Source organism: Urocitellus parryii, chromosome 2, assembly GCF_045843805.1.
Source record: "Urocitellus parryii isolate mUroPar1 chromosome 2, mUroPar1.hap1, whole genome shotgun sequence".
Taxonomy (NCBI): Eukaryota; Metazoa; Chordata; class Mammalia; order Rodentia; family Sciuridae; genus Urocitellus; species Urocitellus parryii.
The window spans coordinates 94645996-94663616 of NC_135532.1; the positions used below are offsets into that span (position 1 = coordinate 94645996).

The 17621-nt window shown below is 51.7% G+C and overlaps 1 protein-coding gene across 1 annotated transcript; it reads right to left on the reverse strand.

Moving 5' to 3' along the window:
• Positions 1-1752: 1752 nt before the first annotated feature.
• Positions 1753-9058, reverse strand: Dusp7 (dual specificity phosphatase 7). The gene is made up of 3 exons (XM_026383980.2): positions 8453-9058; positions 6570-7004; positions 1753-3778 (listed from the first exon to the last, which is right to left on the reverse strand). Exons 1-3 carry the CDS (start codon positions 8970-8972, stop codon positions 3471-3473), a joined length of 1263 nt encoding a protein of 420 aa, XP_026239765.2. The 5' UTR covers positions 8973-9058; the 3' UTR covers positions 1753-3470.
• Between the last annotated feature and the right edge of the window lie 8563 nt (positions 9059-17621).

A 17621-nucleotide genomic window follows, 5' to 3' on the forward strand; every position in this document is an offset into this window, starting at 1 on the left:
TCTCCCACGAGAATGCTAAGAAGCACTAAGAAGTTGATGGGTCCCTGAGGCTGGAGCTGAGATGGAGACTGAAACAGGGACCCCCAGGGGGCTAACAGAGGGACAGGAGGAAAGTGACAGGATTTGGGAGAAGAGAGACAAAGCAGAAGCAGCCCTAGAGAGCCAGAAATGCAAAGTTCAGGGGACTCTGGCATTAAGGGCCTCGGTCAAGGATGGTCTTGAGCAGGTAGGGCCCATGGAGGGACAGAACGGCTGAGATGGGGAAGAATAACAAGAGCTCAGAGTGAGGTTCCATGAGTGGGATCTTGGGACCCAAGGTGGGGGACAATGGTCCACAGTACTAGCCTCAGGTCACAGAGCAAGGATCCAGGGCCCTAGCCACTCAGCTAGAACCTGACTCTCCTGGCAGGGAGTCTTAGCCAGGTAGTGCTGAGGTCAGGATTTCGACAGATCAGACGCTGAGGGTCGGAGCGACCACCCGGCCTGAGAGTGCATGGGGTTAAGTGCGTGGGGTCATCCTATTTCATGCACTCCCAAGCCCCCAGTCCTCAGTTTGAGGAGTCCGCTCGGAAGGCGACTGCTGCTCTCACCCTCTGTCCTGTGCTTGGGCACGCTGGCACTGCCTGGCACTTACTTGGCCTATCAAGGGCCCAGCCCCCAGCCCAGCACCCGCGGGCTTCCCCGGCCCTGGGCGAGGGCAGCAAGAGGGAACAAAGGCGCAGTCTCTGGCTGCCCAGGCCCCCACCCCCTTGGCTGCCCCTGGCACAGAAGGACCAGGGCCCTGAGGGAGTCCGAGAGCAAAAGCAGCACCCGCCCCTTTGCCGACGCTGCGAGAACCCGGCTCCCCCTTGCCTCCACCCTGCGGGCAGCCGCTGGAAAACAGTGACCCTCCATTCTGAAGACAGGAGCACTGAGCAGGAGAGGCCAAGGCAGGCAATAACAAAGCTATGAGTCGAACCCAGGTTCCATGGTCGGCAGAACCTGGCCTCTACTGGTGGTCACAGGCTGAGCTGCCAAGGTGGTGACTGTGTTCTGCTCCAACATGACTTACAGGAAGCAATGGGTCAGGGTCAGAGAAAGGAGAGCCTGGTCATCCTGACGGGAATGTCTTGGGGAGCTGCTGAGATGCCCTTGCTTCTGGACCACCCTACCCACCTTCTACCTGGGTCCCGCCTAATGCTATCACAGCCCACTTACGGACAGAGGCGGAAGTGGGGTCAGAATCAGCACCCGGGCTCCTTAAGTTCTGGCCTGGGACTCATCCCATCTAGCCAGAAGTGGACACATAAGGGCTCTGGAGCTCTATCCCGAAGGCCATGGCCACCATCCTTCTCCAGGATTCTTTTCTGCTCCAAGCTACTCTCTCTACCCACCCCATGCCTGTGGGAGCTAGAGTTCAGCTCATTCCTCCCTGCAAACCCAGACCCTGACCAGATAAAGATCATGAGCATCGGGGCAAATACAAAAAGCACTTGGGGTCTCATTGTGCTTTGCCCCATTTTAGAGATAGAGACTGAGGCTTCATCCAGACAGAAGCCCTGCCTGCTCCCTGCCATCTGGGGGAATACCTCTGGCTGGTCTAAGCAAGTGCCCAGCATACCATGGGCAGGACTAGCCTCACAGAAGCAAGCACTGGGGTGGCAGTGAAGAACACTCCCGTTTCACCTTCCTGGGGCCCAAGCTCTTACCAAACACCACAACTCATTTTAAAGAAAAAATAATATTTATTTGCAATATAAACAAAGTCCCGTTGCTGGTTCGGGATATATATATATATATATATATGTATGTGTGTGTGTATATATATATATGTAGGGTCACAAATTTTCCTTCATAAGATCATAAAGCAAAACTGGCCACCCTCTGGAATACCCTCATTTACACAAATCTGATACATCTTTCTGGGGTTTTCTTTTTAAAAATAAAAAATGAGAGAGAGAGAGAGAGAGAGAGAAAGAGAACCATATACAGCTTGGAAGCTTTCTGTCAATTTCTCGACTGTGGCAAGATTTGAATCCACTGCCCTAAAGAATCCCTGAAAACCACCCCTGTGAGGTAAGATGTGGTGGGGGCAGAGTTTCCGTGGCCTCGCTCACATGCTGAGTGCTGGCTCCATCAGGGACCCTGGCCCAACTGCTCACCCCTCCCAAGCCCGCATGCAGTCCTGACACCTGATTAGAACTGAGGAACAAAACTGGAGGAGGGTAACGGAATCCGTGGCTTTGTCCTGTAGTTATTGGGCCGGGGTGGTGTGGGGAGGGAGCCTCACACCCCTTCTACTCGTCCATCCTTGCCCCACCTGCCCCTGCCCTAGGGTTGAAATGGGTACATGTTTCTTGGTAGTAGAAGGCATGGGCAGGAGGTGAGCAAGGCAGTCTTCCAGAGAGAAGGGAATTGGGAGTTGCAGCTGGACCAAAGCAACAGCCAGGATGAAGAAAAGAACTTGGGAGGCAGGGCTGGGCTCCACCACCTAAGCTTTCTTTTCCCCCGGCTACTGGGTCTCCACTCCCAGTTACAGAAAGAACTAGATAGAAGTCTTGGGTAAGTATGTAGAAGGGCCCATGGCCTGGCCCTGCTAGGGGCTGAGACCAAAGGGTTAATGCTACTAGTTGGCAGTCCCCTGCAGCCCCACCTCCAGCAGGATAGCGTAAGGAGGTGTGCAGGACCACCTTGGGGTGGATGGGAGGGCAGACAATGCAAAGACCCAGGTCCAGCCCACCAAGCACAACTTGAGGCAGTGTGCACAGGCAGACACAATACCAAGCTGGGCTGAGCCATGGGTGGGAGATGGCACAACTGGGGGTCCTGATGCCTGGAAAGCAGCAAGCCACCCCTTTAAGAAGTGTCTGCTGGAGAAACGAGCTCCATACATGTGCAAAACGCATTTGGTCAAGATCAACACGGGGTTTGTCTTTTCCATTAAAAACAAAAACACACACCAATAATTGCTTTTTGAAATAGGAAGAAAAACAAAACTGAAAACACTTCTCTCTCTCTCACAAGATCAAGAAAGGGATGAAATACTGGTTTATACAATCCACTGCTGCATGTAGCCTGAAAATAACACTTTTCGTTAAAAAAAGAAAAATCAAGAAGAGCTTGAATACTCTGTGCTCCGTGGAGCTTGGATTTACCTGCTAAAAGTAAAAAGTAAACTCAGGTCCATGGATGTGTCTTTAAAAACAGCCAGAATGGTCAGGCCACCAGCAGAAAGGAGTGTCCTGGGATAGACATGAGGGTCCAGGGGCCCCCAAAGCCATGTGTCTGACAGCTGAGGCCTCTTTAGCAAGTCCTGCAGAGGGAGGCCCTGCCCCCACAAATGGCAGAGAGCTGGCCACCACTCAGCCTCAGCTTCTGGGCACAGGAGACATCCGTGGGTTCCTCGGGCCAGGGACAACAAGCTTGGGCCCCATCGGGCCCTGTGGAGGGCTGGGGGAGCCCCGGCACCATGCCCATCCTTGCACCTGGTCTCACGTGGACTCGAGGGTGTTGAGTGGAAACAGGTTGTGGTTGGTGGGCGTGGAGAAGTACAGCTGCTCACTGGGCGCGTGGTTGTCGCATGGGCTGCTTAGCCCCAGCGTCCGCTCAAAGTCCAGCAGCTGCCCCATGAAGTTGAAGTTAGGCGAGATGTTGGACTTTTTCCTCTTGACGAAATCATAGGCATCATTTAGTGACAGGTTCATCTTCTGCATTAGGTAGGCTACGGTGACCGTCACCGAACGGCTGATGCCTGCTAAGCAGTGCACTAGGACACCACACTTCTTGGAGCGGGCCTCATCTGAAACACAGGGGCATGGGTCAAGGCTGTGTGTCTCAAAGAGCCTCCCCAAATGGGTGGGCAGAGGGGCCACAGCAGTTGGGGCTGGGCACAGAGGGCAGCCAGGTGGCTTGTTGGTACAACCTGACTCTTGAGGGACCCAGCTAAGCCCAGTGTGGTGGGCTAGCAACTTGGGGTGTGCAAAGGGTTCTGCCCTGTTTTAGCTATAAGCCCCTGCACATTCCCGAGCCTCAGCCTCACCTGAGCCCTTTTATTCTCAGTACTCTCATAAGGACCCAGGCCAAACAGGGTTCAGCAAACATAAGCAACTGTCATGTCACAACTGGCTAGAGGATGTCTTCCGTTTCCTCTCAAATAATCTGCATCATGGCCAATAAGCCCATTTTAACAATGTGGAAACAGATAGGAGACAAAGTGACAAGCCCAAGGCCACCAGAGGCTTCTCCTAACTCAGCACCTTCTGCTACCAGACCATGACCTGGAGGTGGGGGCTGTGCTTATTCTCTTACTCCCAGTGCCTCCTGCAAAGTGGGCCTGAGGGAGGAAGTGGGTTGCCTGGCCCTACCCTGGGCTCTGGGCTCTGCCCAGCTAGTCCCGAAGGCCTTAGCTTCAGCTTCTGAAGAGCCAGGGACTAAGATAACAGCCACATCTGGGGTTTCTCAGGTGGGATTGGCTTAAGTGGGGGCCCTTCCAGTGATTTCTCCCCATAGCCAACTGGATTCGGCCAGTCTTCCCTTCTTTCTTCATCCTCCCAGTTTCCCCCACTGCTACCCAGACTCCTCTGCCAGACACACAGTAGGTACACAGTAAATGATGGTTGAGCTCCTGAACACTTTAGCCCTGTGATCTCTCCTCTCCACTCTCAGTGCCATAGCTGTGCCAGGGATGTGGACTAACAAGCAGCAGCGCTAGGCTCCTTGAGGTTTCCAGTTCTCTGACTCCAAACCCACTGGGAGCCAGGCACACAGTCAGCACTCAAACAATGCTCTCTTATAAAATGACACATAGGTTCCCTTTTTTTTTTTTTGGTATCAAGAATTAAACCCAGAGGTGCTGCTTTACCAATGAGCCACATCCCCAGCCTTTCAGTTTTGGAGACAGAGCCTTGCTACACTGCTGAGGCTGGCTTTAAACTTGGATCCTCATACCTCAGTCTCCCATGTCACTGGGAATACAGCCACCTCACCTGGCTCCAAGTTCTTTATTGCCTCTGGCCTCCCTCCCCCATTTCTACTCAACAAAGGGGACTCAGGACTAAGCATATGTAGGTGCTTAGTCCAGACTCAGGGACTAACAGGATGGTCCCTTGGCTATGACACTAGGGACAGGACTAGCAGGAGAGAAGACAGATGTTGCAGCTCTGTATGGAGAAGTGTGGTCTGACCTTGAGATCTGGAGTGAGAGAAAGGGGTAGTGGAAAAAGGGTTCCAGAGAGGACACACTCCCGGGGTCACACTGAAAGTTCTTCTGCTGACTTTATTTTGAGTCCCTTCAAGTATCTGGCTTAATCCTGACCCAGTGAGTCCTATGGGATATTTGGACCTCAATTCCTTCACTTTGTCAAACAGGGAAAAAGATTCTCTTCTACCTCTGCATCCTGATGGGTCCCCTCACCCCTAATAGATATGGGGGAACCTTCAAGGATAAAAGCACCCAAAGTAGGCTCAGCCCTGAGAAATCTGGGGTTCCCCTCTCTGTTCTTCCTCCTGGGGGGGAATGGGGAGGTCAACTGCTGAGACAGCACCTAAAGTCCTCCTGGCATGTCCCCTGGGGCAGGGCTGGAAGCTCCAGGCAGCCCCAGTCGGGGCCCCTCCCCCAGGCCTCAGCTTCCTTCCTTCCTCCCAGGCAGGCACCTAGTTTTGGTTCCCAGTAAGCGGATGAGGCGGGGAAGCCTCCCACTTCCTGTTATTAAAGCTAGCCCAGCCAGGCTGACACCAAACGCCCTCCTCTGGACACAGCCGCCATTGGGAAAAGACTGCCCAGGCCAACTCCATTCTACCACAGGAGGCTGGACAGAAACACTAGGTCACCAGGTTCAGACAGTACAGGGTCTGCTTTTATCTTAAGCCTGAGTCCCTCCCCATAACCTGGGTGAGCCCCCAGGCCTGGGGAGATGACTTGCAGTCTAATAACCTCAAGCTGACCAAGGAGGAAGCAGGGGGGAAGCCAGAGGTAGCTGAGGCTGGGGATGTAGTCCTCTTTCAGGCTTCTCCACCTTCTCTGCACACTCCCTATATGCCAAGCAAACCCCACAGGCTGCTAAGAGCAGCTGGGGTCCCACAGAGACACTCTGGGGCACCACATTCTCATTAACTGCCTGTTTGGGATAAGTCTCTGGCCCCAGGGTTAGCTTTCAGTCCTCTTAGGTGCACAGTAAAGCCCAAAGAAGCACAGTGACAGCCCCATCCTGGAAAGACACGTGTGCCAAGGCGTGATGCAGAGCAACTGGGCCTCGTGGGAGTCTGCAAGCTGTAATGTTTTGGCTTGCTAAGTAAGAAACAACAGCAAAGCCAGAAAATATAAGATTGACAGCAGAGAGACGGTGACATGTTAAGAGCTGGGGGGAGCCCAGGACTCAGGGGACTGCTCAGGCCCTGACAGGTAGAGGGGCCTGAGGGACTCGGTGAGTCACAGCAGGCATGGGTACACCCACAGGTACACGTTGGCACATGCAAGGCACACACAGGTCTTGACAGGCCCAGAGGTACCCAGTTGGGCAGGGGCGACACCCAGAGTCTCACATATACCTTGATGCACCCACCCACTCTGGCCAGAGCACAGCAACACTTACCAATGAAGCTGATGGCCTCAGGGAAGAACTGGGAGAGGTTCTGGCTCCAGTGGTCAGAGATGGGGATCTGCTTATAGGTAAACTCGCCACCATGCTCGAAGGCGTTGGGTAGGTTGGGCGTGACATTGAGGATATATTTGATGCCGTATTTGCCGAGCACATCCAAGTTGGTGGAGTCCTTGGCGCAGCCGAGGTAGAGGTAGGGCAGGATCTGAACAGGGAAGGCTGGCTGGCTGGATGGCACAGGGCTGCCATCCGATTCGGTGGCACTGCTGGGCAGCTCTCGGTCTGACTCGCCATCGGAGCAGTCAGAGCTAATGCGCAGGCCCCCCAGGCCCAGCACCGAGGTGGGCGGCGAACCGCTGGGCGAGGACGAGCTGTCCACATTGGTCTCACAATGCTCCGAGTACTCTGTCTGGAACTTGTTGAAACCACCTGTGACGGAGGTGAGACAGGGCCTGGGTGAGAGGCTGGTGAGAGTCCAAAAGGGCCACATAAGACCACTGATGGCCAGCACTCCTCATGTTAAGCATTATACCACCAAAGGGCAACATGGGTCATGTCAAACATACAATGTGCATCCTCTCACGTGTTCTTTCCGTTTAAACTATGACGACTTCACAGATGAGGAAACTGAGGCCAGAGCTCTGAACCCTTACCCATAACACTTCAGCCATACCACCAGCTTTAGGGCATTTGAGGACAGGCACCAGCTCAATCCTCTCCTGCAGTTCTCATGCATACCTAGACTCATTAGTACTCAGTAAGAGGCAAAGGAAAGTACACAATCCCCCACTCAGACCAGCACCCAGGGTCTGCAAACCCCTCCTATAGATGAGTCCACAGGGTCCAGAGCCACATTTAGGTCAGTTAGAGATAGAGAGGACCTGGGCCTCCTGATAGTCTCTGGTTGTCCACCTCCATAACCACATTAGGGGACGGTAGTGTGAAGGTATAGGTTGGTCCTGAGTCCCCCCCAAGTTTTTATACTCCCACCCCCCCAGAGGTAGACTGGTGAAGGGGAACCCAGACACACTTCTCTGGACCCTCCCTCAGAACACAAGGTTGTCTAGCCCTGGACCTGAAGAGCAGGAGGGTCACTAGGGATACACACTGATGGGAAAGATGGGAAGCGCCTTTCAGCTAGGCATGGGCCCTGCGCCCGAGGGTGCCGCAGGCCTCCCCTCCCCTCCCGCCCGCCCGCCCCGCTGCCAGCAAGAGGCCATTTTGGAATGTTAATTGGAAACACAGGCTGCAGCCACTCGCCCCCCAGTCACTGCCTCCTCTATTCCAAAAGCTCTAAGGCAGCAGGCTGGGGACTTGGGGGCCCCAGGAGACCTGGGCCATGAAAATGGGCATTGCCAACCTTCTGTCCAAGTGCATCCAAAAGGCAGCAATCCCTGGGTGATAGGGGCCATGACGGGATCCCAGAGACCCCAACATAAACAGTCCCTATGTACAAGAAGTTGGACGGTGTTATGAAAGGTGCCCTTACTGACCCTGGCCTTCCAGGGACATGAATTCCACGCTGGACTTAGGCCCTGACGCTTTTCGGGTTCCAGGAGGTGGCCTCTCCCTCCTTTTGGGCGCTCAGCTGGAGCCGGGGCACTACGGTCGCCCCGTCAAAAGAAAAAAACAAAATAAATAAATAAATAAAGGGGGGGTTGTTCTCTACCTATACAAATCGTGCGGAGAAAAGGGGACACAGATCCGCCCTCCCCTGCCTAAGCCCACATCGTGGGGGACGGAGAGCGGATGCGGGCCAGGGGCGACGTGGCGCCCGGCCTGGCCAAGAGCGTGGAAAGGAAATAGCCTGCAGCAGGGGCATTAGGGAGCCGCGGAGGAACCCCAATCCCGTATAGGGTTTTAGGTGTTGCCCTCACCTTGGAGGTAGTAGGCCTGGCAGCCGTCGTCGCGTAGTTTCTGCAGGAGCAGTCCGAGCACGGAGGCAGGAGCACCGGGCTCAGGTTGCCACTCGGCCGTGGCCTCGTCGTAGAGCAGCACAGTGGCCGCCTTGCAACGCGTGGCAAAGCGCTCCTTGTCGGCGTGGTTGGGGATGATGGAGCGAATGGGCAGGTTGCCCTTGCGCAGGCGGCGCAGCATGAGGCCCGGGATGGCCAGGTTGATGGCCGTCTCAATGTGCGACGACTCGAAGAGCTCGTGGGGTCGGCAATCCAGCAACAGAAGGGACGCGCCGCCGCGCGCCTCCAGCTCCTCCTGCAGCCACTCGGCGCTCTTGCAGGGCATGGGCCCCGCTCCCGTTGCCGCGCCCGTCGCGGTGCCTGCGCTGGACCCAGACCCCGCACCCGGCTCCGACCCCGCCCGGGTGCCCCCAGCCGCCGCCGCCGCCCCCGAAGTCGACATGTGCACCCGCGCCGGGGGGCCGCGGAGCTGGTTTTTCATGGGGAGCGCGGGCAGCCCGGGGCCGGGGCCGGGCAGCGTTGCCTTGGGACGGCGCCCCGGCCGCGCGGGCCCCAGCCGCGTCTCCGGGCGCCCGCCTCCCGCCGAGCTGCGTGCCCGCCGCCCCGGCCTCCCGGCCTCAGTCCCGCCCGCCCGCCCGGCCCTCCGCGCGCGCCGCGGCCTGACAGCCCCAATTAAACAGCGACTCCGGCGGCCGCGCGCCTTGGCGTCCTCCGGAAGGCGGGGCCGCGAGGCCGGTGCCCGGGCTTAAAGGCGCCGCGCCTCTGCTGCCCCTCCCCACAGTACGCGAGCTCACTAGCTGCTGGTGTGTCCAGAGACCCGTAGCCGGGTCCTATCTCCGCCTCCGCTGTCTCGCTTAGCCCGAAACCGTCTACGGCACGCCTAGGGGGGCCAGCCAATACGCCCCCTTTGGTCTCCTCTGGCGGCGCTCCCAACTTTTTAGTACCCTACGGGAGAAGCTGTCCTAGGGATATCCTACGCCTGGCACCTCACTTAAAGAAGCAGTTTCCCTGAGAATGGGTACCTGGGAGGGGATTGCAGTCACACTACGCCAACCTTCCCTTCTCTCGCCCGTTATCCTTAATTCATTCATTATTTCATCGAATTCGTTCAACAAATGGAAATTGAATGCCTACTATGTGCCAGGCATCGTGCTAGGGGGTCAACGTTTTAGGAGAGCTCCTTATCCTCCTTGCAAGTCACAGGCTTGCAGGACCTCACCCCCAGCAGACCCGCTGGGGAATCGGCACCTAGGTGACTGGCGGAGTAGGACGGATCAGGGCCGCTGCTACCCTCCGCACGCTGGGGTGGAGAAATTCTGCAAAGGACTAGCCCGGGAATGGAGCGCGAGCCCTTTAAAAAGCCTTTACAAGTGGGGTAGTGACAAGCGAAGAGTGAAGTGCCACGTGACTTTACCAGCAGAACTAGAGGGAGGGGACCGCTCTTTATAATCTGCTTTCCTTCTCCTACAGGACTTTCAGTGCACCAATCAACTTTCGAGGTAGGCGGGCACGCGCTGCGAAGGCAGCCAATCACGATCAAAGGGGGGGTAGGGAGGTGGGGCCCCACTGCGTGTTCCACCCAGCGCGGGAAGTGGGCGGGGTCTCTGCAAGCGTGGTGTCCCGGCTCGCTGGAGGGAGGGGCAGAGGAGGTGAATGGATCCGCAGGTAGCGCTGGAACAAAGCGGCTCCACTCCGGCGGCGCGCGTGCGCAGGACCTGCTGAGCTGTCTCTTCTGGAATTAGGATGGTCTTCCCTTGGAAGAAGCGGACTGCGGGCCCCATTCCCTGCTAGGCACCTCTTTGGGGCGTAACCCCTGCACTCTGTCGAGGCTGGTCAGCTCTGAGCCACCTTGCCCCTACCCCCAACTGGGGAAGGTTGTAGGGTCAAGGAGCGATAATGTTTGATATTTGCTTAAGTGAGTGAGGTCCTCTGGAAAGCAAAGGATTTCAGCTAACCTCTGACTAGAAGGTACAAAAAGCAGTTCCAACAGCCGTCCCTCCCCATGCCCCACTCCACCCCTAACCCTCCAGTCTTAAAAGAGAAATAGTTTACGGGGTTCCATTGGCAGGGCTGTGTCCCAAAGGAGTGGGGTCTCACACGTTAGCACTCTCAGAAAGGCCACTGCAGTGCAGCAAGAGATAGTCTTATCAGTGGAACTGGATGCCCAGAGATAAAGGAGAATAAACCCTCTGGCCAGGGTTGTCTTGGGGTTGCTGAGTAGAGCCTGCTACTCTGGGTCCCAGACTTGAAAGACCAAGACCCAGATTCTGTCCTGCCACTTGATAGTGTGTTATGCTACCTGAGGATGGTTCTCATCTCATGGTCTCAGTTTTTGCAATGTAGTTGCAAAATGTAGTGCTACTCTGGACAATGCTCAGCCAGTCGGCTGACCCATCTCCCTGGGAGGACCTCCTCTGAGGCTTCACCCCTGAAAGTGGGGGCTCTCTAGGTGCTGGTTACCAGGCCTAGAGGCAGCACTCAAAAAGAGGCCTGAAACCAGGCCTGGTGGCACACACCTGTAATCCCAGTGATTGGGAGACTGAGACAGGAGGATCAAAAGTGAGGCCAGTCTCGACAATTTAGAGAGACACTGTCTCAAAAATTGAAAAAAGGGTTCAGTGGTAGACAGCTCAGTGGGGAGAGAGTGACAGTGGAAGCAAAGGAATGGCAGGAGAACTAGCGTGGCCCAATATCACCCAAAAATAAAAAATAAAAAGAGACTCAAGCAGTCACCCAGGGGAGGGTGAGCTACTGAGGAGTGACTCATTCACAGCAGTCCTGAGGGGCTACTGAGCTCTAGGCATGCCTGAGATGGGAGCAACCACAGTGACTCTCTCTTCTCAGTGTGGCAGCACCAGCAGCCTGGTTGTTTGCCCCTGTGCTCCATTATGGGTGTTATATGCTTGTCTGGGTACTCCCCCAGATCTATGCAGGATGTTGGCAACATCCTTCTCTAGGGGAGAGATTGGGCTTGGTGTCCCCTTCCCAGATGGGACCATGCTCTGCTGACACGGTAGGTCAAGAAGATATCAGTTGGGCTGGGGATGTGGCTCAAGCGGTAGCGCGCTGGCCTGGCATGCGTGCGGCCCGGGTTCGATCCTCAGCACCACATACAAAGATGTTGTGTCCACCGAAAACTAAAAAAATAAATAAATAAAAAATAAATATTAAAAAAAAAAGAAGATATCAGTTGAGGCTGGGGAGATAGCTCAGTGGTAAAACACCTGCAAGCATGCATGAGGCCCTGAGTTCAATCTCCATCACTACATAAAAAATAAATGACAACAATAAAAATGATGTATTTTTTAAAAAGTCATTCATTAAAAAAAAGAAGATATCCGTTGCCCAATTAGTTAGGGTGTCATCCCCTGAGGGCACACCAGAGTCCCATTAACAGAAGGCTCATGTTATCCTCAAGCAAAGCTGGACTGCATATTCCCCAAGCTGAGGCATGCTTACTTCTGAGTGCCTGGTGAGGAATTGGTCATTGCTCTGATTAATGAGGACTGAATTGCAATGGGCATCTCCTCTGTGTCCCAACAGTCTCCAGCCCTCCACCCTACAGAAGAGGAAAGGAGGCCATGCAACCCCTTCCATTGGCTTGTGATGCCTCTCTTCTCTCTCTTCTCCTCTAGAGTCCTCCAGGAGGACATACAACCACAGGAGAGGTCCTTAAGGATATGGGATTTGGAAAAGCTGCAGAGTAAGGGGGTGGGTGGGATGTGCTCAGCAGGGATGTAAAGAGAGAGGGTTTGGATGAATGCAAAGGGAGGATACATGGGGAGAGAATGACAGTGGAAACAAAGGAATGAAAGGAGAACTAGCCTGGCCATGTGAGGTGCCAGATTGGAGGAGAGGCCCAAAGCCTTAGGATCCCTGTTCCACACTCCATCATAGCCACTGTTTAGCATCCTCCACCAGTCTTCCTCACTTTGGATGCCCAGTGGTATGTCTGCACTCCCTCAAAGCTGTTCCTCTTCCTCCCTCCCTGTCAGGACACATTCAACCCAGAACCACACAGAGAAGGGTCTTCCTGGCAGGGCAAGACTGGGCTGAGGTGGAGGGCTATTTTCTGGTTCTTTGCTGTAACTCTGAGAGTAACTAAGGGTCCTCAAGAGCAGATGTGAACTGATATGCCATGTCTGCCTCCACCCCAAACATCCACATTTCTCAGTGACCCAGAAGATGTGTAACCAAGAACAATATCAGCATCTTGGGAACAAACTTTCCTTTTCCCTCTGTGGCCCCTGGATTTCTTAGAAATGGGCCACTGTGATTCAGGTGCCATATGGTGGAAGTGGGGAAACAGCCAGTTTTTTACCCTCTTGGTCCTAAGGAGACTAGTCCAAATTTAGGATGAACTCTTGCTTGCTATCGGAACAGCTTTCTAATGGTGTCTAAATCCCTATGAGCAATGAAGAGGGGCTGGGCCCAGGGGTCAGGAATTGCAATCCATGATGCCTCTTGCTGAGACTGAGTCATCAATGTCCAATGAAGCTCCCCCAGGCTGTGGTGGGAGATCCACTGAGACTCACTCTCCTTGCCCTTGAACTCTGGGATAGCTTCTTCTTCAGTCAGGCTGGTCTAGACAGCTAATATCTAAGCCAGGGACAGAAGCGGACTGTGAAAGAATTGGCAACTCTCCTCCCTGTATGCTACTCCTGGCCCTACACACAAAAGAACATACAACACAAGGCACCTGTATATCCACTATGCTCATAAGTGTATGTGCAGAACACACAGATACAGACCTATGCACATGTGTAGAAACACACAACTCTGTATGTACATTTACTATGTCATATGCACATAGACACAAAACTATGTCTGGGGAAGGAGTGAATGTTTGCTTGAGGATAGCATGAGCCTTCTGTTAATGTGACTCTGGCTTGCCCTCAGGGGATGTCACCCCAACTTATTGGGCAACCCTTATCTTCTTGACCTACGGTGTTGGGAGGTGCCTGAAGACAGGTTCCCCATCAGGGTTGTTATCAGGCTGGTGGGATCCACACTTCTCTCTCCCAGCAATCCAGTCAACTGGGCTCACTCTCCCCTACTGGCTAACCAGGATCTCTGTGGTTTCAGGCTTTGAATGGAACAGGATTCTACTTGTGCCTTCCTGTCAGCAGGGAGCTGCCAGGCTCTGGCTACCTGCAGTATAGCTTAGGGAAGCTGGGACCCTCTGGGGCTGGGAAGCCACAGCTGCCCAGGTATGTGGGATAGAGGAGGTGAGAATGCAGGGCCCTAGGGAGCAAATATCCCTGACGGGAGAGAGGGTCATGCTCAGGGCAATCAGAACCCAAGACCTGGAAAGATGGAAGCAATGGCTTAGGAGATGGGTGGAGAGTCTCTAAGGCTGCTTGGAGAAGGCAAAGGAGAGGGAGAAGAGAGAAAAGCCTCAAGCTAGCCTCTCTTCCCATTCATTCTCAAACATTTTCTGTATGCCTGCCCTGTGTCAGGAAGTGTACAGGACAGTGAGGTGAGGGTTCATATGGAATCAGATCAATATAGTTCCTCGTTCTCTCAGCTCCCCACCCACAATTCAGCAGTGACAGATCAGCCCCCTGGCTAACATCTCCATGTGGAATCCCCATGAACATTCACTTGAGAGTGTACTTTCACTAACCACATACCCAGCCCACAAGGTCAGAAAATAGAGGATGGACATCTACCACTCTTCTTGTAAGCTCATGGCACATAAATGATGGAGGCAAGAGACAGAAAGCAAACTTCAATCAGCAAGCTTTTCTTTATTTTGCAGTGAAGTCAATCCATCAGGCACAGGAGGACTCATTTTCCAGGTATGGAGAAGAGTTCCCAAGTTACAGGAAGAGTCTGAGTTTTATAGTTTACAATGAGGGTGAATTAATTTGCGGGTGTGTCATTTGGACAGTCAGGGACCTGGTTGTGCAGGTTAAAATTTTGACTCAGCAAGGCAGTTGTAAAAAGTTTGAAACTCATTGTCACCGGGAAAGCTTACAACTCGGTGTTCACTGTTTATCTCTGGGACCCATTGTTACCTAGAGCTTCACTATTTGCTTTTTTTCCATTCAGGACTCATCTGCAATGGGAAAGGGTAAAGGTTCAGGGCCCAGTGTTTCAGTATTTGCCTTCTCCCTCAGGATCCATTGGGATGGGGAAGGGGTGAATGTTTGCTCTTGGTGGAGATGCTGGGGATGAACCTGGGAAGGGATGAAAGTTTGCTTTTTCCCTCGGGGCCCACTGCTACCGGAAAAGGATGTACTGGGAGAGGTTTAATATTTGGCTAATTTCTGGGAGAGGTTTAATATTTGGCTAATTTCTGGGAGAGGTTTAATATTTGGCTAATTTCTCTACCTCCTCCCGAGTCACAGTGTCCCTCCTGGGGAGCTGTCTTGTAGGAATATTATTTTCCATAACCCTTCATTCCAGACTCTGAAAGGGAAGAATGAATTAGGGTGTTGGTCTGATCTGGCTGTTTCAAGCTGAGAAGAGGCAAAGTGGGGGGACCCTTCTTTTTAAAGCTCTGGAATAGAGCATAGAGACCCTAGTGGGGAGGGGTGTGTGGGGGAGGAGCCCTGAGGTCATCATAGACAAAGTCCTTCTTTTGTGGTTTCAGAAAATCAGGCTGTGAATGCCAAAGAAGTGTGTTCTGGGAGAAACTCCTTCTGTACAAAATTAAGAATAGGGAGAAGGAAGGTTATTATAAGAAAGGTCAGGATTAATTAATTTGCTAGTGCTAGGAAAACAGTTTTCCAGTGCCAAAACAAGACACGTTCTTCTAAAACACCAGGAATCATACACCTAAAGTACATAGCAGGAAAAATAGTTGGGATCCTATTTTCCTTAATCAAGGCTCTATTCAAATTTAGGTTACACTCTCCGTGATTTCAGGAGTCCACATCCTCTGAAGCATAGCAAGCATGATTAACTTTAAAACCATAGTCCCTGATGTTTTAATTGTCTCCATCCTGGTTGACAGATTATGCAGAACAAGAACAGAGATAAAATTAACAGTATAGTTATAGCTAGTAATCCAGCTATATGTGCAGAAAAGTATTTAAAAGGATTAGGAGAAAAAAAATGCTTTCAGGGGCTGGGGGGTTCGATCCTCAGCACCACATAAAGATAAATAAATAAAGGTATTGTGTTCATCTACAATTAAAAATATTTTTTAAAAATAAAAGAAACTCTCAAAGTTCTTTATTCTTAAAAGAAGGTGTTTTTGTATTGACCATGGCTAGAACCTGAGATTGTAATTTGGTGGGCGGGGGGTGGGGTGGGTACCAGGGATTGAACTGAGGGGCCCTTGACCATGGAGCCGCATCTCCAGCCCTATTTTGTATTTTATTTGGAGACAGGGTCTCACTGAGTTGCTTAGTACCTTGCCATTGCTGAGGCTGGCTTTGAACTCACAATCCTCCTGCTTCAGCCTCCCGAGCTGCTGGGATTACAGGCATGTGCCACGAGGCCCATCCCTGAGATTGTAATTTTAATACATCCAAAGAGGCATTATGAAAAGGATCAAGTACCTTATCAATATGTACTTGAGTTTGACAGGTCTAGTAAAATTTTTGAAATTGTTGAAGAAAATGATTTGTTTTGCCTGCTGGTGCAATGCCACCACTTCAATAGATGCAGAGGTAATTATCCTAGGCAAGAACAATGCCAGTTAATAGCCATCAAATAAAACATTCATTACTTTTACAGGGAGCCAGGTGACTACTGACCTTTTGGGAATCATTACAGTTTGTCCTGAACTTTGCTATAGAGTCTGATTGACACATTGTTGCAGATGTTCTCACATTTAACATGTTTTGAGAGGCATTATATTGTACTTGAATGGGTTAATACAGGTGCTGTGAGATAGAATTTCTTTTTTTTTTTAAAGAGAGAGTGAGAGAGGAGAGAGAGAGAGGAGAGAGAGAAAGAGATAATTTTTAAAAAAATATTTATTTTTTAGTTCTCAGCGGACACAACATCTTTGTTGTATGTGGTGCTAAGGATCGAACCCGGGCCGCACGCATGCCAGGCGACCGCGCTACCGCTTGAGCCACATCCCCAGCCCCCAGAATTTCTTATAAAAGGAAATATTAAGATGGGTAAGATTTTTTTAATATTTATTTATTTAGTTTTCGGCAGACACAACATCTTTGTTGGTATGTGGTGCTGAGGATGGAACCCAGGCCGCACGCATGCCAGGCGAGCGCGCTACCCCTTGAGCCATATCCCCAGCCCCTGGGTAACATTTTTAAACTTATTATATTGAAAAATCACTGTTCCAGATTTGAAAGGGCTCCTGAGTCATGGAGATGGATTTATTTTCCATGTTCCAGGTGGTCCTGGAGCCATTTAACCTTGTCTCTTACCACTCCCAATAGGTTTACATAGAAACAGCATTCTTCCCTGATTGGTTTTGCAGGATGGCAGGTGCCAGGGAGTCCAATTGATTTTGTGAAGTCAGTACTAAATTGGTGACCTGTTGGACATCTGCAATAACCTGTAGTGACTATTTTTATAGTGAATAGAGGTTCCTAATCCCCGTTGCTCCTATGTTAATCCCAGTGGATGTTTTTAGTCCTATGAGTAAAGGAATAATTTGGGGACTCTTCTATGTCTGTGTGTGCTGTTGTTAGAATGAGTAGACTTTGGTTGTAAGGTAAAATGTCAGTTTGATGAGTAAGGAAGATTAATGTTCAGAGGCCAGCTTAATTTTGGTAGGCAGGAGTAATTATGAGTCTCGCAAAGGAAAAATAGCCTCAGAATTCAGGGGGCATCAGGGCTGTGGCACTGACACAAGTGTAGGTCTTAAGTTTCATTAAAAGAACTATTGTTTTTTTTTTTTTCTTTTTAAATGCCCAGGTGTGCTGTATTTTGGTTATAACTTTTTTTTTTTTTGGAGAAAGGCTGCCAAAGCAGGAGCCCTGTTGTAGAAAGGGAGAAAAACTCTGGAGGATTCGTGGTTTTTTTTTTTTTTTTTTAAGAGAGAGAGATGAAAAAAAAAAAAAAAAAAATATATATATATATATATATATATATATATATATATATATATATATAGAGAGAGAGAGAGAGAGAGAGAGAGAGAGGATTTTAATATTTATTTTTTAGTTTTCAGTGGACTCAACATCTTTGTTGGTATGTGGTGCTG